General features: G+C 35.8%; 1 protein-coding gene across 1 annotated transcript; it reads right to left on the bottom strand.

Annotated features, from left to right (window-relative positions):
- Window positions 1-219: 219 nt before the first annotated feature.
- LOC135776634 (multidrug and toxin extrusion protein 1-like) lies at window positions 220-26,041 on the bottom strand. The gene is made up of 17 exons (XM_065287470.1): window positions 25,704-26,041; window positions 24,555-24,656; window positions 24,402-24,470; window positions 24,121-24,269; window positions 23,780-23,822; window positions 13,497-13,541; window positions 13,289-13,386; window positions 13,066-13,163; window positions 10,366-10,479; window positions 10,209-10,276; window positions 9,339-9,447; window positions 9,097-9,172; window positions 7,713-7,782; window positions 3,867-3,999; window positions 3,677-3,771; window positions 3,513-3,591; window positions 220-3,418 (listed from the first exon to the last, which is right to left on the bottom strand). The coding sequence occupies exons 1-17, from the start codon at window positions 25,884-25,886 to the stop codon at window positions 3,186-3,188; spliced, it is 1,764 nt and encodes a 587-aa protein (XP_065143542.1). The 5' UTR covers window positions 25,887-26,041; the 3' UTR covers window positions 220-3,185.
- Window positions 26,042-26,249: the final 208 nt, after the last annotated feature.

The raw sequence follows: 26,249 nt of genomic DNA on the forward strand, positions 1-26,249 counted from the left end.
AAAATTAAGATTTCTTTCTTTTAAGACATACGATCATTGTAGTTTCATTTGTACCTTGAAATGTAACGGTTGCTTTTCTGAAATGAAACCCGAAATATTAAACCTTGATGACGTATGCGGTCGACCAACGCGACTTCCGGAGAATGAACCCGAAAAACATGTTCGGGTCGTGTCCGGCGGAACTGGCACGAATGGCCACCCTAGTGTCAGAACCAAGTGTCAAAACCCACACACATTTTAAGACCGATATTATTGGACACACTGACATTTTCCCTAATTTAGCGCATATGTCTTTTCAGTTCTCAGAGCGCCATCAGTCAAATTCATTCCACTAGAGAGAAATGCCATAATAAATTAAACTCTATTTGGTTTCAGCTAGCTTTCCCCAAATCTTACCCTGGAGGGCCGTAGCACTACAGAGTTTAGCTCCAACCCTGATCAAACAATATGCAAGCTAATCAAGGTCTTCATGATTACTAAAAAAAATCACGGATAAGTTTGATAAGGGTTGGACCTAAACTCTGTAGTGCTATGGCCCTCCAGGGTAAAATTTGGGGAACCCCAAGCCACAGCCTTGATTCCATATTCCTGCTTACTTAAATCCATTTCACTTGGTGCATAGAGTCCATATAAATTAAACTAATACTACGGGGATGTTGAATGCTTTATTCTGATTGGTTGAGGAATGTGCATGGGTGTTGATTATTTTTCTGTAAACCGCACACCTACAGTAAGTTGTCAAATGTTTAAAAATAGACACCAGAGCAATAATTGTGGTAACCGTAAGAGAGGGAATAATTGACTCCTGTCCTTTGAATTATTCGAAAATAATGCACACCCGTGGTATAACCACCTTGGGTGTGCATTATTTTCTTATAATTCAATGGCCGGTCGTCAATTATTCCTTACTTGTTTCACTATGTTTGCCTGCTGCATAGCACACAGCAACTATTAGGCAATAAAAGCAATTGTTTAATTTAAAGGCACCAGAATACAAGAAAATGACGTCTACTCAAGTGTTTTTCTGTGGGTACCCACGCACATTTTTTTTTCCGTTTCCGGTGCCCATTGACCGTGGCATTACTTGACAGATTTTACATTAAGCAGTTTTTATACATCTGGTTCTATTGTGCCGAAATGTAAGGTTGTAGATTTCTGTGTGAATGTATTCCATCATATCAAAGTATAGCATAAAACGACATTCATGTCCATTAAAAACCTTCAAACAACCATGCAGCATACTTGAATAACACACTTACACAAATGTAGTTTTACCAAATTATCAATGCAATACTGTACATGTTTGTTTTTCTTATAATAAATGCTTAGATATATATAATTTTTTATTTTCTAATGTTCATTTTCACATTCATTGAGTAAAACATTCCTATATGCCTTTTTTGTTGTTGTTTGTTTTTTGCTTACTGTGGACAGTAGGCTATATACAGAAAACTTTGACATTTGACCTTGTCTGTGAAATCCATTCTAAAGTCTCATAATCTGATCATGATTTTACATTAATTTCAAATTTTGACATGATCTTACTCAGGCAATATTAAAGATGTCAAGGTAATATTTTCACAAAATGATCTTTACAAGATGATTTTATGTAAAAAAACAGTCAATCACAAAAAATGACTTTAGCTGAGCTTTCACACATACTCACTGTAAATCATTCACAGGACTTTAGTGTCTTTCAGGTACATATTTTGCTGCCTCATCTATTTAACATTTTCTTGTGTAACAAAGAACATTTTACAATACTGCAATATATTTATGGCTAACTTTCCCCTCTTTGACCTGTAACTTTTGTCTTTTCAGCATTCTTTGCTGTAAAAAAACACTCTGATTGTAAATGACTGTCATTTACATACATTCAGTATTAAAAGTAACTCTTAGCAGGTGCAAATGTGACCAAAAATCTACGTATCTACAAAAAAATATGAGATAGTTCCTTGTAGTATCTTGTTTCAGAAATTGTAACATACTGTAATATACATCTCACAGCATTTCATGGTACTGTAAAGTCAGAAAATATTAGATTTATTTATCTGTGTTCATGAACACATTTTTCCTCTTTTCTTCTTGTAAATGAGAGAAACTTTATTTTCGTGTCAGCATGAATTTTTTTATTGTTTTTCAGGTCCCTGAGCATGACTTTATTTTTCATTTAATTTTATGTATTGTGCTTTCAAATTTTTTCTATTTTTAAACCAACTTGGGGTCGGGGTAAGGTTTGGGTACGCTATCTGAAATGTAACAGTAATTGTCTCTTGTGTTTGGGTTAGGATGTTTGCAATGGTAAACAAAACCTATCCAAAACACGAAAAAGAAAGTCGTCCTCGTGGATACGAAAAACAAAATATATAAAAATGTGTGCCGAGTGACACCAAAAAGAAAGTTGTGCTTATTACGAAAAAAAGAGGAAAATTGTAAACATGAACACAAATAAATAAATCAAATATTTCGTGACTATACCACAAAATACATTTTTTATATCACAATGTAAAAACAATAGTCTGATTTTTTTCTAATGAGAAAGATGTAGATGGTCAGTTGAACAGAAACCCAATGACGTTGAATACATCATTAGAAATTTGCCACTAGAAGTACAACTATAAAGCCAGAAGTGTTGTAACTCAGTTTGTGTGGCAACACATTATTGCTGTCGAGTTCACAATGAGAATGACTATATGAATGACTACATAGTAATCCTACTAACAAGACTTCTGGATTGCATGTGTGCCATCGGAAGCTTAAGCACTTTTTCTTCTGGACCATGCAACAGTGACTGGTAAAAATATTTAAAAATTAAGATTGTTTAAACAAAATAGTATTTTATGGTATATCATAGACAAATTAAGCAGAAAGTATTGCAATATTCAACTTAGTTGGTCTGAATGGCTGTAGTTAAATTGTGCGTATAGATCAACCGTCACAATGGCTAAGCATACAGTGGCGATTTCTACATTCTATCTAAATCCCTTTCTGCTTCTATATCAACTACTATTTTCACACCAGAAGTGAGCGTTTTGGTTTGGTTAATACATCAGAATTGCTAAATAAATACTGGCAAAATGGCTTCACATCATCTCCACAATATCTATTTCCACAAAATAATCTGAAACAGAATGCTCTAAAATCTTTGGTATTAATACTTCAGCATGAGGATTATTAAAGTCTTTTTATACTGATCTGAGAAAACCAGTGAGCATCTCATTCAACACAATCCCTCCAGCAAGTATAGCCAGCATAGAGAAAACTGCAAGTCCTCGACGGACTACTAGCTGTTTGGTGGTCAAGACCTCTCCAACCGTGACTATTGTACCAGCCGTAGCTATTTCTCCTTCTTTATGAAACCCTTCCAGGTCTGTGTCTGTCTGACCTTCAGCAATGTTCTGTGCCCCATGTGAAACATCTATGAAAAGACAAAGAAAAGATGTTGCCGTTGTTCAAAAGAAAGCAATACAGATAATAGCTCAACTTCATGATATGCCACAGACAGATGATACCTTCAGTGCAGCCCTTGTTTTCCATGGCATAAGATTCATCTTTGGTTTCAGGTTCTCGTACACCTGCTCTGATCAAAGCCTGAGAATCACAAGTCAAAATCGTGTCAGCATATACTTAATCATAGCAAAAAATCATGATGTTGATGAAAAAAAGTATGACCCACATCTTGAGTTGCTTTCTTCCAGTCTAGTTTGCAAATGAGGATGATGAAGAACAAAGATTGCAGGGAAACACAAACAAAAAACCCAACCCACAAACCTAGCAAGAGAGAGAAGATGACAGCAGGGTATTAATGGAGGTGCTTAGTGTGTTACTGTAATTTAACAGTTAAATTAGAGGACATTCTTCTTTACCGAAAATGCCCATGCTGACAGCAAACATCAAGGTTACTCCTATTGGAAATCCAATAAAATAATATCCAACAATGTTACACAGAGCACCAATAAGTTGCTTTCCTGCTCCTCTGACAATTCCACCTGTTATGCCCTGCAGAGAAAAACACAGTATTATCAAGAGATATATTAAAAAACATGAAATATTAAATAAAAAACAACAAAAGCATAAAGTGACCCTGCACTGTCAAATCTTTTAGGATCTACTCAATTTTTTGGTGAAACATTTTTAAACTTAAAAATATTGAGGAAATTTGAAATATTGAGGTAAGTTTTATAAAAATAAAATTCTTACTTATTTTAAATCAATATTATTTGTATTTAACATTAACTTAAAAAAACGAAGTAAGGTTCACACCAAACTTTAATTATGATGTGCTTAATTTTTGTTGAAAATGTTTTACATTATATTATTTGAGTAAATTCAGCCAACGATTTTTAATCAGCAGCAGAGCCTCTTGCGGGATAACACCTGATCAGAAACTCCTCACATATCCTGGTAAGTGATGAGTTTGTTATATGTAGTTTGTTAATTAAATATTAGCTGTGTCATAGTGTAAAAATCTTAAAGTGTATTTATCTGAATACTTTTTTTAACGGTTTATGATTGTTTAAAATGCTTTTAGATACAGTTACAGTATGCCACAAAAGTAAGTACACCCCTCACTTTCAGAAAATATTTAAGTATATCTTCTCAAGGGACAATTCTATAGAAATTGAATTTTTATATATTTTGGAGTAGTCAATGTGCTGCTTGAATAGCTCACCTAAAGGATTATTAGTAACACCATACTAATACTGTGTTTGACCCCCTTTCGCCTTCAGAACTGCCTTAATTCTACCTGCCATTGATTCAACAAGGTGTTGAAAGCATTCTTTAGAAATGTTGGCCCATATTGATAGGATAGCATCTTGCAGTTGATGGAGATTTGTGAACATCCAGGGCACGAAGCTCCCGTTCCACCACATCCCAAAGATGCTCTATTGGGTTGAGATCTGGTGACTGTGGGGGCCATTTTAGTACAGTGAGCTCAATGTCATGTTCAAGAAACCAATTTGAAATGATTTGAGCTTTGTGACATGGTGCATTATCCTGCTGGAAGTAGCCATCAGAGGATGGGTACATGGTGGTCATAAAGGGATGGACATGGTCAGAAACAATGCTCAGGTAGGCTGTGGCATTTAAACAATGCCCAATTGGCACTAAGGGGCCTGAAGTGTGCAAAGAAAACATCCCCACACCATTACACCACCACCACCAGCCTGCAAAGTGGTAAAAAGGCATGAACGATCCATGTTCTCAATCTGTTTACGCCAAATTCTGACTCTACCATCTGAATGTCTCAACAGAAATCGAGACTCATCAGACCAGGCAACATTTTTCCCAGTCTTCAACTGTCCAATTTTGGTGAGCTTGTGCAAATTGTAGCCTCTTTTTCCTATTTGTAGTAGAGATGAGTGGTACCGGTGGTGTCTTCTGCTGTTGTAGCTACTCCGCCTCAAGGTTGTGCGTGTTGTTGCTTCACAAATGCTTTGCTGCATACCTCAGTTGTACCTTGTGGTTATTTCAGTCAAAGTCGCTCTTCTATCAGCTTGAATCAGTCGGCTCATTCTCCTCTGACCTCTAGCATGAACAAGGCATTTTCCCCACATGACTGCTGCATACTGGATGCTTCTCCCTTTTCACACTATTTTTTGTAAATCCTAGAAAAAGTTGTGCATGAAAATCCCAGTAACTGAGCAGATTGTGAAATACTCAGACCGGCCGGTCTGGCACCAACAACCATGCCACTCTCAAAATTGCTCAAATCCCCTTTCTTTCCCATTCTGACATTCAGTTTGGAGTTCAGGAGATTGTCTTGACCAGGACCACACCCCTAAATGCATTGAAACAACTGCCATGTGATTGGTTGATTAGATAATTGCATTAATGAGAAATTGAACAGGTGTTCTTAAAAATCCTTTAGGTGAGTGTAGATTTGCTGTCCTTTGAAAATAACTTAACATACAGCCATTAATGTCAAAATAGGTGGCAACAAAAGTGAGTACACCCTAAGTGATTATAGATATACAGTATATCGTTTATCCATGCAAAGCCACATGTGCCATTCATTATGTTTATGTTACAAATTTGTGTATCTTGTATTAGAGCACTTAAAATTTGGTGCTTTGAGTACAATTCTCTGAGTTACAGTTTCAGGAAGCAACAATTCCTAAGAACAAGCAACTTCTTTGATCGACCCTTGCGTGTCATGAGGTGCCATGTTCAACATCCAGTGGTCAGCATGAGAGAAGTATACTCAAAGCAACAAATTTTAAGTGCTCTAATACAAGATACCCAAATTTTTAACATGAGCATGATGAATGGGACATGTAGCTTTTCATGGTTAAAATATATACATCTATCCCAGTCAACACGTGAGCTCACACACGAGATAACAGTGAATTCATACTATTCTCATACCGTGATAATTCACAGTGTGAGCTATATGTGAGCTCATTGTGATTTTAAAATCTTGAGCAGGTTACAAGGAGGCAATACAACACAAGTAGGGCATTCTACTTCCTATATCACACTAGGAAAATGTGGATACTGGAGGATCACAGTAACGTCACACCGTTCTCATACTGTGATAATCACAGTGTGAACTATATGTGAGCTTATTGTGAATTCAGAATGTTGAGTTCATGGTTTGAGTGCACAATAAGTGACCATGATGAACACACTTGGAGTGTACCATAATCTCACATCGTGACTATAGTATGAGTCACGATCTGTGACTGATATCATGGTCACAATGTGAAGTCGTTCTACACTCACTGTGTGCTCATACTATAGTCATAATTTTAGGGTAACGGCACACTCATTCTGTTATAGCAGGACAGCACACATGTCTGGAAAACATTGGCCCAAGAGTAGAATGTCACCCTTCTTACCTATGATTTCTAAGAAATATTATAGTGATGATCAGAGGATCAAATTTAGGACACTTTCTACACAGCATTTTATACAGCCATATACATGCTGTGTAATGTCAACAAAAACGTTATGGCATCAAAAAGCCTAAATAAAGGTGTTAGAAAGCTCACACAGATTGGAGGTAAAAGTGAGCAGAAATCACAGCCTTGTTTTGTCCAAGCATTGTGGCCTTGTGCTTAGAGAGTCAGACTTGTGTGTGCAACCCAGAGGTTGGTGGTTCGATTCCCACGGCTGGCAGGAAGTGATTGACTGTTGGGGTGTTGCAGTGATAGTTTGTGTGTGCATTTGTGTGTGTTCATGACTTGTAGTGGATGGCTTCACTACCCAGTGGAGGGATTAAATGCAGAGACAATCATGTCTCTTTCACTTTTTTTATTGTCCATATACTATTTGCAATTAAATGCTGACGTCTCTGCGACATGTTTCCGATTAGCAAACGCTAGAATATTAGTTCTCTGAGCGACATGTGGTACTTTACATACCATGTGCTTTATGGGTAATATGAGCTCACACAAGGTGTGTAATGACCTCATATGGTGACCTTAATATATGAGCAAACTGTGAGTGCGCAGTGTGGTTACAATTTTAGCTCACTGTGACGCACACATTGTGACAACATTTTGAGGATCTTGTAAGCTCATGGTGACTTCACTGAGAGATCAAAGTGTTAACTGGGTTGTCTGGCCCCCTCCTAATCCACGCAAACACACATAGATGATTCAACTATCAGTTGACTATAGGCAGATTTTATATTCTTTAGGCTTTTTGATTATTCTGACCAATCAGAAAAACAAGACAAATGATAATTAAAATAAAAAAATGCTCACCGCAGTCGCATCAAAAAGATGAAAGAAGCCGTAGATAATCATGACCTGTGAAACTCTCTGAACAATGTCCCTGTGAAATAGAGAAAGTTTGTATAGACATAACAAATGATGGGAACAGATTGTCTCACTTTAATTTAATTTCTATTAAACAAATTTAGTTTAATTTCTCATATTGTAACACACCTTAAAACTAACGTTATACATGAGGATGTGTATTTAATTTCCATAACATTCATAAAGACTCCCTTTGGGTTTCCTAGTTGGTTAATCTTTAATGTACTGCATTGACTGCATCAGTGAAAAAAGGAACAAATTCCTGGAATATGTTTAACTATTTTATACATATACTGTACACATTTTACTGACTGTAACCTCGTTGGTAATGAACACTTGAAGACCGAGCACATACTGTAGATGAATAATTTGTTAACTCATTACACAACAAGAAGACGGATCCACGGATCAGTTGTTTGAGTTCCATTATATAATCACTGTCACACGTGTCATAAGGCTTGCATAAGGCTTAATAAGTTTTTCCTGTAAACAATAATTGTATTCATTAAAACTCATCTTTGAGCATCATAATCAAGCCACAAATGTTCTTAAAAGCCCTGAATCTTTTCGAGACATTTAAGTTGATACGAAGATAAATTATAATGTGTGAAAAATAATATGCTGAGTCTCCCCACAGTACGCGCAGTTTTTAGTAACCATTATTATTTTTACGTATCTATTATTATAATACTGTTAAATAGCATCAATTGATAGCTAACGGCTAATGTTAGCACTCTGATCTAGTCTGCCTGCTCTGCTGAACACTGTCATTGGAATATTTAAAGTATATTTAATCACAGAGAATTAAAGCTTTGTAAAAAACTATAGATATAAATATGTAAATAGATGATACATTCGGCACATAATTATTCAGCAATAATATTTCAGACATATAACTGCTAAGTTCGGTTTCATATAATGCAAACATGAATGATGTTTTTTGAAAATCTAAGGTACTATAAAGTTTTCTGTGATGGTTGGGGTTAGGGTTTGGGTTAGGGGAAGAGAACAGAATATACAATGTGTACGGCCTTCTTTTCTGTGTTGAAATTTATTTTTAATTTATTCTGGATCCATTGATTTTTATTTTTACAAATAATTTTCAATTGGGGTCTTTTTGACCCCCCCCCCAGGGCCTTTTTTGTCATTTTTTTACAATCTTCAGAACGACCGAATCAAGCCCAGTTTTTATATGAATATTGACAGATAATCTATAAAAGTCACAAAATCTTTTTCCACTGAGATGAAGGGAATATTTTTTTGAACTAAAGAAAAGTGGCTTTATAAGAGATTTATAAGGGTTAATATTGAACAACAGATCTCTACTCACTCTTCTGTTGTGAAGATGTATGCAATAATGTCTTTGGATGATCCAATTATGGCTGAAACTACACAGGAAACAAGTACTAAAAGAATAAAGAACACAGACGCCAAAACAATTAGCAACCTCTATCCTGTCCATTATTATTGAGTATTAGTTATTAGTAGTCATTGCTTAATACTGTATTTTTTGTTATATTAAAAAAAATCATGTAGCCTACTGTAATGCACAATTCTTGTTTTTATACATACATCCACAGCCCAACGAGACTTTGGCAGAAAGTTTGGCTTGATCTGTGTTTCCAGCCCCGAGTGCATTTCCAACTCTCACACTGGCGGCCACTGCAAACCCCAGAGGAAACTGAAAAGTCGGGATACAAAACATGTCTATTGAATTACAAAAACAAAAAAATGATATTGGTTTCAAGCATTCAATTCACAATCAAATTATTTACTTTTGGATGATAACATTGCATGTACTTTGTTAAATTCTGCGGTTAATTGAAATCGTAAAGGATATTTTCTGAAGGCTGTTGTCGGCTAGCAACAACACTAAACTGTATTAAAAAATATGACCATTATTGTATTTACAGCTTTAAAAAAACATTTACAGTAAAAAAAAATGAGAACGAATTAACCCAACCTGGCATGTGAGTGCTTGCAACACATTTTAAGCTATATTTTTAATAGTTTGTGCAAACCAGCCACATTACCATGCACACACTTTAATTTTGATTTATACATTTAAGTTTGGGTAATTTAGTTGGTTTAGTCGCTCTCACAAACCATCTCTTCAACCAACCAGTCAGAAAATAATAAAATACTGTTTGCTAATGAAATGCAATAGCCTAGGTGCCTTTGAAACAATAATAATCTAGCAGGAAGATGAATGTGGGAAGTCTTGGATAAACGTGGATCAACAGAAATGTTACACTTCTTATTTTCAGTACGTCTCCAATTTCAGTTTTTCTTTCATGTAATAGTAGTGTTGTTATGTTGACCCATTGACCAGCAAACAGCTGGTGCCGTTGAGATCGTGAAACCATTACAGGTGTAGTTTCGTTTTTCTTACAGCTTAAACCCATTAACCTTGCATTTCAGGAAAAACATTTGTAAACCTACCATATATGCAATAGTAGACACCTGATAGATAATAGACTGAGCTCCCAGCTCAGCCTCACTGATGAGTCCTACGGTGATAAAATTGGGGAGACTATATTCACAAATATGTGTGACAGAGCAAAATTAAAAAACATAAATGCATTTTTAATTTACAAACCTGAAAGGAATCCACCGATCTCATAGGTCCACCACTCCACACAAAGCATGAGCATGCTGGGAAGCGCCAGGCGAACGAAAGCCCCCCATTCCTGCAGACAGTCACGAGACCAACCTAAAGATGTGTAGGAGACAGATGGATATAGATGGAGTCATCAGAGGACCGGATGTGCTTCTTCAAATTTGATTCTTAAATAAGCATAGCAACAAATATAACACGATAAAACAAATCACATTTATGTATCATCAATTGATTACTAATGTGCTTAACTGAGGTGCATATAAAGATTTTTTAGAATATAAGAATTTTACTTTTACATGTAGTAACCAAGGTGAAAGAAAGGAGTTGTTTACCCAAAAAATAAAAATTACCCTATAAATCTTTTAAAGTAAAACAAAAGAGTCTAATACGTGCCGAGAGCATTTGGTAAATATATTTATACAACAGTTCTTTCTGGTTCTCGAATCTGATTGGCAAAGAGACCATGAAATATTCTACTGATAACATAACAGTAACCGCTTCACCGTTTGTATCTTTCCGCCACCTACTGGTCATATTAGAATAAGTGAGTGAGGCTTCTTTAAAAACGTGAGCCATTCGCACACATCACATAACTGTGATTGAAAAAAGCTCTCACCAGAGCGGATGGTCACACACACACATCCACATACTCAAACGCTGTTTTAAACACTTTCCGTGTGTCTCAAAAAGTTCCCTAGCTTTTGAATCAGTCTGTGAATCCCAATCGGTAGTGATATCCCTATGTCCTAATCCATTTGAAGATCAGAGCTCTTGGATGTAAACTTTCGAGGGAGTCGGAATAATGAACTAATCTTAAAACTGCACTTTGTGATCAAGAAACGGTAATATTAAGAAACGGCTATTCAGTCTTTTGAGTTTTTATGACAATCAAAACAGCCGAAAGGGTTGCATGTCATTCTGTGCCCAGTTGCATGAAAGTCCTTAAGCTAAGAAATCCCTTAAAAATAAGGTTAAGGGTACCCTAAATAAAAAATGGGTTGCAAGAAAAACCCTTAAGTGAACCATAAGGCTGTCAATAAGTATTTACCCTTAAATGCTAAAGTATTACCTTAAAGGGACACTTCACCCATTTGCATAAAGCTTTGTATAGTTAGAACCCCAGTCATGTTTTTGAACGGTCATGCATAATTTTCTCAGTTGCCGCTGAGACAGGAGAAATACAGATTTCAGTGTTGCACTTCCTTCTTTCAATGATGTAAAAATCATCATATTGCATCATTGAAAGAAGGAAGTGCAATATCTTTGTTGAGGGAGTGAGACTACAAACACCTCTTTTCTCTGTCAAATAGGCACCAAATTCTAAATGTATGTTACATTTGGACTACAAATATGACACACTTTCAATAAAGATGAATGTTTCTACGGGTGAAATGCTCCTTTAAGTTCTGCTATGCGTTGCTACAAAATCCTTAAGTCCCATTTTCCCTTAAAAACTTAAGGGACTATAACAGGTCCCTTAACATCACACGCAATGGCAGATTTTATGGTTATTTAAGAAAACGAAGTAGCAAGGCGCATTTCTAACGATCCAAATAATCCCTTAGAGAAAAGTGATGCGCATTTATTAGGAGAATAGCAGTTTGATCGTCAGTCAATCTAAAGTGCTTCAAGTTTGAATTACTTTGGGGTTTTATACATGCGGCACTTTATAGTCTGTTATTTGCGATGTTTCATTGTACACAAATCCGCCGTCTGTTGAGCTGCGTGTGTTGATTTGTTTACGCTGTGAGATTTTGTTACTATAGCAACTGCTTCTCCACTGCCGTGTTTTGGCAGATACTACCGCAAAATACTTAGTATAAACACTTAATTAAGGGTGACAGTAAAGACCTTTATTGCAACGCTCTCAAAGAAATCCCTTACCTCAGGGATTTTTCTCCCTCAGGGAAACCCTCACTTAAGGTGTTTCATGCAACCGGGCACTGGCCTTCAAATCTGTGGCGGAAGAAAGTAGTTCCCAAACAAAGAGGCTTTTTAAAATAACTCTGTTGTTATTTTCTAGTTTTCTTTAATCAAATGCGTGGCGTCGAACTGTTGTATAAAAGCAATATCACTCTTGGAGTTGTGTGATATAGCTCTTTATCACACCTACACAAGCTATATTGCTTAATCATCTAATTTTGACGTTTTCAGGTGACGTTTAGAGGACTTCGCATCTGAGCTCCTCATATATTAACGCACTTTCGACGAGTCATATTGCTTACTTTTTGATGATGGATAGACTTCATTAAAACAATTCAAAGGCCAGGATATTATATAATATAACTCTGTGTTTGGTTGAAGACAAAAAGGGTCTATACATGTCAAGCCCAATTTTTGGGTGAACTATACCTTAAACAAACTACAATCAATGCATAAATGCTATGAAATCATCCGGACCTTAAAAGGTTCATCAGTAATCTCTCCTCCACATTATGCTACAAAGTTACTGTTTGCTGGTCAAATATTACAAAAGAAGAAACTTTGCACCGAGACATAAAACTGTTACATATTTCTTATGCAACTGCAAGTGTCTACTGTAAGTAAAACAGTAGGTACAGCATGTTACAAAATAGACAAGATGTTAATATATATGGAGGTCACATGCAAAGTCTGCTAAACGTCACCTCTGTCAAAAATAGAAAGGATGACTTGACAAACAGACAGATAGACACTTACCATCCCACGTGGCTTTATGCAGACCTCTCCAGCGGATGTAGACATATAGAAACACAGCTAATGAATACTGGGATATTGTGTTTGCTGCAGCAGATCCTCTGTGAACACAGAAGACAATAGCAAATATATATAAGAATATATATAAGAATAAAATATAATAGTTTTTCTAAGACAACTGAAAATAGTCCCTGCGCATGAGATAAACTGAATCAAGACTTCTTACGCTACACCAAGACCGAGCAGATGAAGGAAGATGTAGTTTATTAAAGCATTGAGGACATTCCCAGCTGCTCCAGTGATCACCTGAGGCCAAATAATACCCTAAAGACAACAAATCAAAAATAAAATCCTTATATGACAAAAAATGATGCACAAGAAAATATAAAAAAAATGACGGACGGAGGAAACATTTCCAGCATAGAAGCCATTACCTGATTTTGAAGATATCTGCCCTGCACCTGGTACATAAAGGCAGCCTGTAGACAATACCAAAACATGTTAAACGACATTTCTACATTTAAAGGTGCAGTGTGTAATTTTTAGAAGGATCTCTTGACGGAAATGCAAAATGATATACAAAACTATATTATCAGGGGTGTATAAAGACCTTTCATAATGAACCGGTATGTGTTTATTACCTTAGAACGCGACTCATTTATCTACATACACTGAGTGTCCCCTTACATAGAAGTCACCATTTTGTGCCGCCATATTTCTACAGAAGCCCTTAACGGACAATTTTTTTTAATAAGTTGTCTCCGACGATGACATGTTTGTCTGGTGGCGGCTACCGTAGCTTCTCTAAAAGCGAGGGGTGAGCAGTCGACTAAGCCATTGGTTGCAATTCGGGACCTCACCACTAGATGCCGCTAAAATTTACACACTGCACCTTTAAGCATTTAGCAGATGATTTTAATTCACTCATACAAAAGAGAGGAAAACATTAAAGTAATTAAGGAGGCAATACATAAAGTGCTATACAAAATCAGGAGCTGTCGTTCACTGCCAATGTTTGAGATAAAGTTTTCAGGCTATGATGGTGAAGGATCCTACCTTAGATCCTCACGTGCAGAATGTGTTTATTATTGTGTTTTTTTATGTTTTATCATTTATTTACATAATCATCATAATCATTTTATAATCATTAGTTATCATCCATTTAATTATTGTTTGATTATTTAATATTATTTTATCATTATCAATTTCATTATTATCATTTTTATTATTACATTATTGTTTTTTATTCATTTATTCATTATTATATTTCTATATTTTATTATATCATTCATTAATTCATTGTATTTCTATATTTTATATGTCTCTTTGTGGTTCAGTTTCACATTTGGGAAGTTTCATAGAACTGTTCTGTCTGTGTGTAAACAAGATAGATAAAGAGAATGTTTATGAAAGCCCAAGGTCTAAGGGATGATGCAGCTGAGCAAATTTGGATATAACAAGTGCATGCTGTATTCCTGGGTAGACAGGGTAGACGAGGTGGACGAGGTTTGAACATTGAGGCATATGCAACTGAAACTAACTGTCATCAATAAAACTCTGTTCTATTTTATCATCTAAAACCTCCGTCTCACGCCTCTGTTTACGACTCTGTTTATGCTCTCTTCTAGCAACAATTGATCAGCCTTGTATTTGACAGATACTTTAACAAAGTAAACTTATATTTTCTGACGTGATCTGGTGTCCGGGGCTGGATCGTTATATTTTTTCTGTGGTGTGGAGACTAGATCTAACAGTTATGGCGTAGTCGGCAGGATAGAATAACATTTTTTAAACATTTTTGTTGTCTCTATCCGAACGAGGAGTCGGGATTTTCTCTCGCACATCCAGATGTAAATGTTTCCAGACCACTGGCTGCTGACTCCAAGCCGCGAGTGAAGACGGAGGGTTAACCACGGCTGGTCCGGTGTCCTCTCTCCTGACTCATCCACTTAAGCAAAAGCAAGAGTGAGTGTGTTCTGTTCTGACATTTTGGAAAATTCAGTACGTACTGTGTTGGTAGCTTGTCTACTGGTCAGATTATATTACTTTGATAATGGAGAAGTCAGAGACAGAGATCAAGCTAGATGATATAATTAAAAAGCTAAAACAACAGCTGAAAGAGCACTTTAAGATCAAATAAGAGGAAAAAGAAAAATTCAGTTGCTAAATATAACATCAAAGTACGTTGGGCGGTCTTTAGGTTCCCAAGACAAAGGTAAAAGTAAAGACATATCAAAGACGTATCTAAAGAGTTAAACAAAAGTGTAAAATTCAAAGAATGATAACCCGAGAATCGAAGCGTATCCCTTGGATTTTTGTCACTTTGAAAAGTGAAAATGTAAAATCAAGACAAACATAACAGAGATAAAAGAAGTTATGGAGGGAATGCTGAAGGGGTTATAAGATAGATAGTCAAATGTTAAAGGCTCAGTTTGAAAATAAACAAAAATCTAAAATGGCTTATGTTTAAGTTACAACTCTTTGTTGATCAAAAGAAAATTACGTCGGTTTTACTAGATTTTAAATGCATGCGACACTGGTATTGACATCGATACAACCAGTTTCAGATTTTGACACAGACAATGATGTTTGTTAAAGGGTAAACATGTCCTTCGTGAGTTCAGATGAGTATTGTATTTTGGTTTTGCTACTTCTATACTGTGCTTGGCAATGAAGATCTGCCTTTGCAAATGCCAGTTAGTATACCATGATCTATGCTATTTAATTGTACAATGTTTAAGGAAGTTGCTTTTCGAAATTTGCCATGAATAAACATAACAGTTAAGGGACAAGTTTGTGATCGAATTACAGCTGCTATCAACTGTCTGATAAAAGGACTATTTCATTAAGCTCCACAGGAGCGTACACAACCACAGAATATTTTTCTAAACCTTTGATGGGTAAAATAAAGGGTTAAGTGTTTAAACTTCTCATTCTTCTATTAACTAAATAAAATATGCTCAGTAAATTTATGTTCAGATACGAATGGTGTGTGTGAAAGACAGGGTGCATTCTTGTGCTGTTTTTCAGTTGAGGGCTCAAAGTAAGTGTATGAAGGTTAGAGGAAGGCGAGTAAGTGGAGTAAGTTTATGATGGTCAAAGGAAGTAGGGAATGTCATATCCATGATCAGTTTTAACTGTTTGGAAGCTCTGAAAGAGATTTATTTTTCTTTATTGGTCAGAGACGGTTCAGCATAGTTTCAGTCAATCTGTTATGAGCAGACGGAAAAAGTTTGAAGAGGTTCTTGGTGAAACTTTGAGTAGTGAACATTTAACTGACGATAGAGCTAAAAGAGATGTTTGGATAAATCCTTTAGGTTTGGTTTGATGTAGGAAGGTACAATAGTAAGTAGTTTGGAATGAATTTGCAAGTTGTAAATGAAGGATAAATGAAAGTGTTGAGAATCACTGAACATTTGTGTGAGCAAAGGAGGGGGTTTGAGAGGCGCTGTATCTGTTCTTCCAGCAATTGCTGAAGTAAGAACAAAACAATGATAAGCTTTTCTCTTCTCTCTTTAAAGCTTTGAGAGAGAGTGCTTATGTGCCTACTCTATTCTATATGTTAGGGTCCATATTTTAAATACAAATTTTATTTTCTCATTGATAAGAAGCAGAGATAACAATCTTTCCATCTGATTTTCTTACAGAAGTTTCTCTAAAATCAGAAACGAAGCTTCATGTTACAGAAGCAACAGGAGAAAGTTTTAATTTCTCAGAGAAATTCTGTGTTATGGCCTAGGCAGCAGCTTTGCTGTGCAGTACGCAGCTGTGAATTCTGTGTGCGTGATGATGTTGGCCTATCGAGATAACTTGTGTTCTATTTTGATGTTTCTCTGTGTTAAAGTAAAATTTAAGTATAATTTAAACATTTAATCACCTGTCGAGAATAGGGGAAATGAGATGTGTGAGTGAGTGTCACATGTCATTTATGTTGCTTAACCCTTTTCCAACAAACATATTTTAAACAGGGGTTCGTAACATAAATGGGGACTCATCCATGATGTTTAGATCTTCCTCTCATTTTTTAGTTTGTCCCACATGTAGTCACTGTTGCAATTTAGTAGGTGACGTAATTCAGCCATTACATGGTTTGGATGTGTTGATTAATTTGAATGCAGATTTGCAGTTCAGAATTGAAATGTAATATGGCAGTTATGGATCATGGAGACTGTTGATTATAGAGAAGCAAAACAAACCAATACATTGATAAGATAAGACCTCTTGTGTCTGACTCATCAACGAGTTTCAGCTTGACTAAACCGGAACACAAATGGTTTACAGTGTTTGATATGATTAATGGATTTTGGTCTATACCAATTGTAAAAGAAATTTCATCATTATTTGCTATTACAATTTAAGGTAAAAAAGATACCAGCAGTCTTTGTTAAAGACATTAAAGACATTTAAGACTTCAAAGACATTTGAAAGATTTAGATTTAACATCAGTCATCATTCAATATATTGATGATATTTTGATTTGTTCAGAAGACAAACCTGAACATGAGAGAGACGTCAGGTTATTTGATTTCTTGTATAATAAAGAAGTAACAGAAGTAATCTTTGACCCCAAATTCAAAGTGTATTGCAGGGTAAAAGACAAAATAACACCTAGTCGCTATAAGGTAATAATAATAAAAAAATCTATTAACAACTATTCAAGAGCTGAGATCTCTTCTTTCCTGGGTTTATGTAATTACAGTTGTAATTAGATTGAAGGGTAAGCAGAAAAATCACAACCCTTAAACAATTTGGTAATCCAAAGGCCCAAGACTCAGTTAACTGGACTCCTGAAGTTAACATAGCTTTTGAGGGATTGAAAGAAGCCTTATGCGAAGCTCCTGCACTTGGCATGATTAATCACAGAAAGTCTTTTACATTGTATGTAAACGAACAAAAGGGTTATATGACATCTGTTTTAATACAAGAAGATTGAAATAAGTCTGTACTGTATGGGTATTATTCACAACAACTCAACTTGACTTTGTTTTACAAAGCTGGGGCCTTGTTTACGAGCGATTCAGGCAGTGTATTTGGCCTTGCTTGGTCAAAAGATAACCATTTGATAAACATATTCTGTTTATGCTTTATTATCTTTTTAGAGAAAGCTGCTCGTATGACATTGAAGAAGGCACACCATCAAATCCAGCTAAACTACTTGGTCTGTCTGAAGCAATTCCAAACAGCCATGATTGTGACTGTGTAGATATTATACAAACATTAAGTGTTCTTAGACAATTTGTCACTTACAAATTCCAATTTGATTTACAATGATGTTTATCTTTTGTGAACAAAAGGAAAATGAAAGGCGAAATCACAAAAACATGTGAATTGGCTAGTAACAAAAAACCTAACATTTATATTTAATTTTTTGTTATGCCTGGGGAGCTGTGCATAAATCTCGAGCAGGTTGGCAGCAGAGAGGTTTCCTGAGATGTCCCGGGAACAGGTTGCGGTAAAAGCCCACCTGAAGGGAGATTCTAGTGATTTAAGGGAATACCTTGCTGACCAGGCAGCTACGGTTGCCAGCCGCATGAACGGCAGAGGAACTCTTACTGCTCAAAAGTGTCATCTATGGTGACAAACAGCTCACAGACATAGCTGAGAAGCTGATTTTCAAATTCAATGCTCCAAAAAGGAGAAATGAGAATGGTTTGAAAATAGTTGCAAATTGGCAAATGACAATATTTGGAAATTTTAACACCAATTCGTAAAGCCAAAAGTCTTTTCCTTATGTGGTCACACAGATATACAGTGTCGGACGCTTAGGCGTGTTTTTCAAATGTGTTTACATTTTAATGCAAATTGGTGGGCGAGGGGTTTTAGGAAACATGCAAAAGAAATTGTTTGCGGATGTGTAACTTGTCAAAAACACAATTTGGCACTTCCAAATTCTATCAGTTGTAAGCAGAACACCTCAGGGCTGTTTTGTGAATTTGTGAATTGCAGAGTGACTTTATAACCTTACCTAAATGCAAGGGTTATCAAGATATTACAATTATAACTGATAATTTTCTCGTTTGGTGTAAAGGTTTTTTTTCACAAAGAAAGGCTTTGCTGCCTTAATGGCTAATATGCTGGTTCGAGACATCATTCCAGATGAAATGAAACATTATTGATTCTGATCAGGGTAAATACTTTACTGGTCAGGTATGTCAGGAAGTCTGTAGGCTTTTGGAGATTCAATGGCATAGCAGAAACTTCAGACCTTGCAGAAGTAAATTTACATTTAATATCAGATTCTCTTTTTACATTTTGTATGGCTTTGACTGAAGTGGTACAAAAAAGCAAAATCAGGTTCAGGATGCTGTAAAAATTATGTACAACATAATATTGTGCCAGGGCAAATAATTTATAAAAATAACAACACTCAGGTCTAATACCAAGATGGGGCGATTCTTATGCGGTCCTACTAGGTACCCCTTCAGCGAATAAAATTATGCGATAAAATTCAGCGAATAAAATTCAACAATAAAACTCAGCAGTGCAGTTGCTAGGTAAACCTAGATGGACAAATATTAGTCTGCAAAATTAGCTTATACTCCCAAATCTTAACTAAACAATCGAAACGCTGTAGGATTCAAACATGGGTGGTCCAACGCATTTTCCGGTTAGTAAGAGCATGACCAGCATGGCTGTTCCTAGCGCCAGTTGTGTGGTTGGCGTGCTGTTTGTTATTTTAGTTTGTTATTTTTGGAGCTACTCCGGGTAGGAGATCTCCTATCTCCTAATTGGTACCCTCCGAAGACTAGCCAGCCATCAGTTAGATCGATGGATAGGTAGATAGGTCTGGGATGCGTTGGATTGTCTTGCCCATAGCTCGACGTTCAACATCCAAGTTTTCAAGCTAAGTCAGATTATGGATCAAACTCTCAAGGTTTCAATGAGAATCAAAACAAGTTGTTTTCTATATTTTCTATGGGAGTCAAAACTAGTTATAGCAATAGTCAAAACAAGATATTTGCTAACAAATTTGTTTATACAAAGTTGTTTTTTGGCCATGGAGCTCTCTTGTTTTCCTTTCTTTTGTTTTTATGTTTTCGCAGAGATATATGTCGGCGGCCTTCAAGAAATTCGCTGAAAAATTAAGCTTATCAAGTTTACGAGTCTCATGGGCGCCAACCTCCAGCAGACAGCAGTTGGAACTCCGCTGTATTTCGAGATTCTGCAGGAAGGACGGACTGGCGAGACTTTCGGTTGATTCCATGAACAGAGACATTCTGAGTTTCAAGAATCACAACTGACATGGTTGCAAGTGTTGTCTTCATGACATGACACAGAGTCAGAGATGTGATGTGTGTTTCACATCTGTTCAGAATGATTCATGGATTCACTCCAACTGTTTGCACTCGGTATTTGTATTGGATATTAATTAACATATGTACAGCATATGTACAGGGTTTTGTTTTTAAATTTAAGCCACTTGGCTGTTATACAAAATGTATCCAGATTAAAAATAGGCAAATGGGTCATTTTTAATTATGACATTGAAGTGTATGGGCCAAATTAACACAAACACAATGTTATTTGCTGTGTTGATTTCTATTCTGATTCCCAATTCAGATCCATTATTCCATCTGATTTAATTTCCATCATTGAACAAAGTAACATGGGTAACATTTGTAAAATTGATTTGATAATCGACATCTCTATTTCATCTTTAAACACTCCAAGTAGTGATCCACAGTTGATGGTTTACACAGTTGATGGTTTTGGTAGTCACCAGTTGATGGTTTTGGTATCAAAGTTGCAACCTTACCAGACAATTTGTTTATCTTACTATGCCCTATTGCTGGGAAGAGATGCTGAAAATGGCTGGAGTTGTTAAAGTTGGAAATGGCCATAGCATAGGCATTTAGGGGTGGTAAAGAGTATATTTTCATGATCCTTGGAGGGGATTCTAATTGTACCAAATCACAAGGTGAAGTTGGTGTCAACGTGTATGATTATTGAACTACTGATAATGTCAAATTCTTACAGATGTATTTTTAAGGTTGTCGATTATTCATGAGAAAGCAGTCTGCTATTCAACAAGCAGTGTTTGCCACTACAAAAAGTTATCCCATCCAAGTAATTCCTGGTATTTACCTGTGTACAACAGTACTGAATCAAGCCATCTATTTGTTCTAAATGTAAATTTGAAGGGAATTCTTTCTGATATTGAAGGAAACGGGGTAAACATCACAAACTAGAAATGCGTTTCCAGTTTTCCAGATGTGACAAAGCTCTTCTGATAATGACAAATGAAACACTAATTACTCCTAATGGTACACACTTCGTTTGTGGTAACAAAACTTATCCATTACTTCCTAAGGGCTGAAAGGTAACCTGTTATTTGTACCTTTATCAGCGATGTGAGTAGTGTCAGAGGATTATGTGACGCAGCACTTAATCATGAGACATACTAAACGTTCGATTTCTGATACCGAGAAATGGTTAGGAAGATTTATTCTTTATTCCATTCTGGGAAGTAACTGATTTACAAAACGAAGTGCAAGCCTTACACAAAGCATTTGAGGTTACAGCGAACGCCACTCTTATTTCTATTGCTAATATTTCGGACGAAGTAAGCGCAATTAGAAAAGTTGTTTTGCAGAATCGAATGGCGCTTGACATGCTGTTGGCTTCTCAAGGGGGGCACATGTAAGGTAATTGCAGCCGAATGTTGCCTTTATATTCCAGACGTTTCCGAGAAAGTGGTTCATAATCTTGCTAAAGTTTTACACGAACAAATAGCTAAACTAAATGAAGACCATGGTCTTTTCTCATCCGATTGGGACGCGTGGTTTACATCAATATTAGGACCACTTTGGAATCATTTGAAGGCACCTTTGGTAGTTGTAATTTCAGAAGTGTTTGTCATCTTGTACATTGTCATAAGAGTGTTGATTTGTCTTATTAGACACTTGACTGTGACAGGCCCATCAAGGCCATTATTCAGTATAAGACATACTCCCTCAACCGACGCTGGTATGCGGAAACACAGAAATGACCTGTTCTTTTAAGAGCATGTAGAAGGGAAAAGTAAGGACTGGCCATCCAAGCTTTTTAAAGCTGTGTTTTGATAAAGATTATGAAAGTTTGCTTGCTATAATCATTTAATTTTGTCTTATATGATTAAGAGGGGGGAGTGAAGGATCCTACCTTAGATCCTCACGTGCAGAATGTGTTTATTATTGTGTTTTTTTATGTTTTATCATTTATTTACATAATCATCATAATCATTTTATAATCATTAGTTATCATCCATTTAATTATTGTTTGATTATTTAATATTATTTTATCATTATCAATTTCATTATTATCATTTTTATTATTACATTATTGTTTTTTATTCATTTATTCATTATTATATTTCTATATTTTATTATATCATTCATTAATTCATTGTATTTCTATATTTTATATGTCTCTTTGTGGTTCAGTTTCACATTTGGGAAGTTTCATAGAACTGTTCTGTCTGTGTGTAAACAAGATAGATAAAGAGAATGTTTATGAAAGCCCAAGGTCTAAGGGATGATGCAGCTGAGCAAATTTGGATATAACAAGTGCATGCTGTATTCCTGGGTAGACAGGGTAGACGAGGTGGACGAGGTTTGAACATTGAGGCATATGCAACTGAAACTAACTGTCATCAATAAAACTCTGTTCTATTTTATCATCTAAAACCTCCGTCTCACGCCTCTGTTTACGACTCTGTTTATGCTCTCTTCTAGCAACAATTGATCAGCCTTGTATTTGACAGATACTTTAACAAAGTAAACTTATATTTTCTGACGTGATCTGGTGTCCGGGGCTGGATCGTTATATTTTTTCTGTGGTGTGGAGACTAGATCTAACAATGGTTTTAAATATTCAAATATAAATATCAGCTTGGTATTGCAGTGACAACAAATCTTATGAGACGTTTAAATAAAGAGTTACGCTGTGTTAAAGACATTTAAGATAAAGGTTTCTATACACATTATAAATGTTAAATGTTGCTAAAACACGTTTCAAAGACATTTTTTCCACATTTCTGTGTTTGGGATTATTTGGGCGGGGCTAAACGGTGGCTCGATGATGCACTGGAGCCACCAAGCATGGCCCCACCCCTAAAACAATCAAGAGCATCCATTCTGATTCAGGTTGTAGTGGTATTTGAAACTTAAAAGAGATTGCAGCTTTCCCTCGAGTGGGCGTGGTTTCAGCGCTGCGAGCGGACACGCCCCTAGTGTTTGAAAGCAGAGAATCCTGCACGTTTTTCAAAGATTTTGATAACTTATTTTATTAACTTGGTGATTTAAATTAGAGCCTGACCGATAAAGGATTTTGAAGGCCGATATCGATACAAATGTTTGTTGGTTTTAAAATACGATATTCTGATATATCGGCTGTTTTTTTCCCAGAAACGCGCAACAAAACATTAACAGATTTCCCTAACATTAGTTATTTGTAGTTATTTACGAGTTTTAGCTAAAATAATACGATAATGCATTTTAAAAAGAAACTTTCTTTTATTGTCTCATGACCAACTCACTATGAACTCACTTAACCGTTGTTCTCTCTGCCCGACTCTGGCTGGATCAGCAGGTTGCAGGATGTGTGACGCGTTATACACGAATGTTGCCTGCCGATATATCGGTCGGGCTCTAGTTTAAATCATTCGAATTTGTCTGAGTGGTTAATAACACATTTTTCTGTGGTGTGACAAATTGACTTTGAGGTTTGTGATACTTACAGGCAGTGCAGGCATAAATATTTTTACATAGAGTTGTGACAAACTGTTGAATGGACAGAGAGAGAAAGAGATGAGAGAAAATCACACACAACAAAATAAACTTTAACTGATAGCATGTGATTCTCACATGTCAAAATGATATGACATCATCATGTTTACTATATGTAGTGAGATGTGACAAACAAGTACAGAACAGGTAATTTTTTCAGCTTTGTGATTTCAATAAACACTCTTTGTGGTCTGAAAAATGAAGTTTTAAATTCCAAATGATAAATGTTACATCTTATGTACTGTAGCACATTGAGCAATGCTTTAACATGACATAATGTACTGTACTGTACCTGGCCACTCTTGGACTTTGTTTGACAGCCAGTAGTATCGGCTCTGTATTTATAAGCAGAGCCCAGCAGGGGAAACAAGCCAAGAGGAGGATGAGAATCGCTCTTTGTAGTATAACACCAACCCGCTTCAGATTATTACTGCCAAACGTCTGCAGTGAAAGAAGAGAGATCCAGTTACAAGTGAACCTTCATCTTCCCATGAAACTACATTACAGTAAAAACATCGATGAGAAGAAAAAGCATTAACATATAATTTACTTACTCAATATTCTCTTTCATACCTGTGAGATGAGTGTATCACATGCAGACGCCAAACCACAACCAACAGAGATCCCGGTCACATTAATAACCTGTGAAAGATGAAGATAATTGGAAATGTAAATTGGTGTTGAATACTTATGGATCCAGTACAGACATAAACTTGAGGAACTCACAGCAATAGCAAGAGAAACACCAGCGAGTTCAGTTTTCCCCAAGTGTCCACAGAACACAGTACTGACGAAACTGATCAGAAAGATCATCAGCTGAGATATAAACTATACACAAAGAGGAAATCATCAATATTACATAGTAAAACAGCTAAAAAAATAGTATTTACAGCATTCAATGTACAATAGACTTATATTTGGTAAATACACTGGTCAAAAGTGTAGGGTCACTGAAATATTTCTCATGAAACTTTTAATCTGAAGCCATATTTTAAAATAATATTGTAGAAAATAAAATAAAAAAAAATATATATATATATATATATATATATATAATTGTTCTAACATATTAATTTCTTTCATTTAAATGTTAAATGAACATTTTAAATGGAGCACATTTTACATCTAACAAAATTTTAAATAAAAATGTAAAACAAAATTGTATATTAAAAGAATGCTCATGAAGTGCATGAGTTGGACTGAATGATGAAGATAATAGATATGAATATTCAATATTGATATATTCTATATTGTTGATAAATTGTCAAGATGAGACCTCAAGAAGCTAACAGAAGAAAAATGCAAAATTATACATTTTACTAATTCTAGGCAAAGGGTGACTACAATAAAAATGCTAAAATAATGAATATTAATTAGGAATTTTAGTTTGATTTGAGTTATTCAGTGAAATATATTCTGAAATATAAATAATAAAGAATGAGTTAGTGATCCTAAACTGTCAGTAGTGTTTGTCATCTGTACACAAAATAATGGGTTGTTTCAACACATGGTTGGGTAAAATTCTGAAAATATTGAAACAAAAAAGATTTTTACGAGTGATTTTTTTTTATACATTTAATTACAACATTTTTGCGTTAGTCTGAAAAGCTCAGAGAACTTTAAAAAAAGTACTTTTTTCTTTTAATGTTAATGCAATGCTGAAATAATTATTTGTTTATCTACACATTATGTTTGCAATTAAAGTATAGGGTCCCGGTGTATCTTAGCTGAGCATCAGATTAGCAGTGCAAGGTTGTGAACTCGATTCCCAGGAAACACACAAACTGATAAATGTATTGACTGAATGCAATTTAAACGCACGCAAAATACATTTAGTTCAGATATAAAAGTTCGTATAGGTATGTTCATTCTTACCACTGGTCCAGCCAGTTTAAGCAAATGCACAATCTCTTCTTTATAATTCACCGGTAACAGACTTCGGATTTTCCTTCCACATCCTCCACATAAACTATGTGAACATGTTGACTGAGCATCATCACATTTCTCTTGTTTTGATTCTCCATTCATTTGAGTTTCTGGTTTGATAACGTCCATCATCGCTGTTTATTATAAATTGCAGTAAAACTTTTCAGTGAACTTTAAGTTAAAGGACTACATCTGCTTATATGAAACGTAAATCTCCTGAATGTCCACTACAGAGTTGATGTTCATTAATAGACACAATGCTCGTGTCTACTGCTGCTGCCGCCGGACCGCACGAGTTCATTACAAAAAGTCACACTGGTCAAATTTCATTAAAGGGACAGGGACAGACCACGCAAAAGTCTCCTCAAGTCATGCTCGCTGCAGAGCAAAATAGGAGGAGCTAGAGTCCCCCTCGCTGGATCTAGTGGTCGGGACAGCATCACTTGCGCAGGCGCAGTCCGGTTGAACTAACTGTACAACCCGTATCAAGCCTAC

The sequence above is a fragment of the Paramisgurnus dabryanus genome, chromosome 18 (assembly GCF_030506205.2).
Source record: "Paramisgurnus dabryanus chromosome 18, PD_genome_1.1, whole genome shotgun sequence".
In the NCBI taxonomy this organism is placed as follows: Eukaryota; Metazoa; Chordata; class Actinopteri; order Cypriniformes; family Cobitidae; genus Paramisgurnus; species Paramisgurnus dabryanus.

What these genes read in the sequence shown, in the direction of transcription:
- LOC135776634 (XM_065287470.1), bottom strand. Translation starts at nt 25,886, where the DNA reads ATGATGGACGTTATCAAACCAGAAACTCAAATGAATGGAGAATCAAAA. An exon ending in TACATCTTCACAACAGAAGA is followed by an intron (nt 7,783 to 9,096) that starts GTGAGTAGAGAT and finishes TCTATTTCACAG; the next exon opens with GGACATTGTTCAGAGAGTTT. An exon ending in ATCTTTTTGATGCGACTGCG is followed by an intron (nt 4,000 to 7,712) that starts GTGAGCATTTTT and finishes TTTTCTCTGCAG; the next exon opens with GGCATAACAGGTGGAATTGT.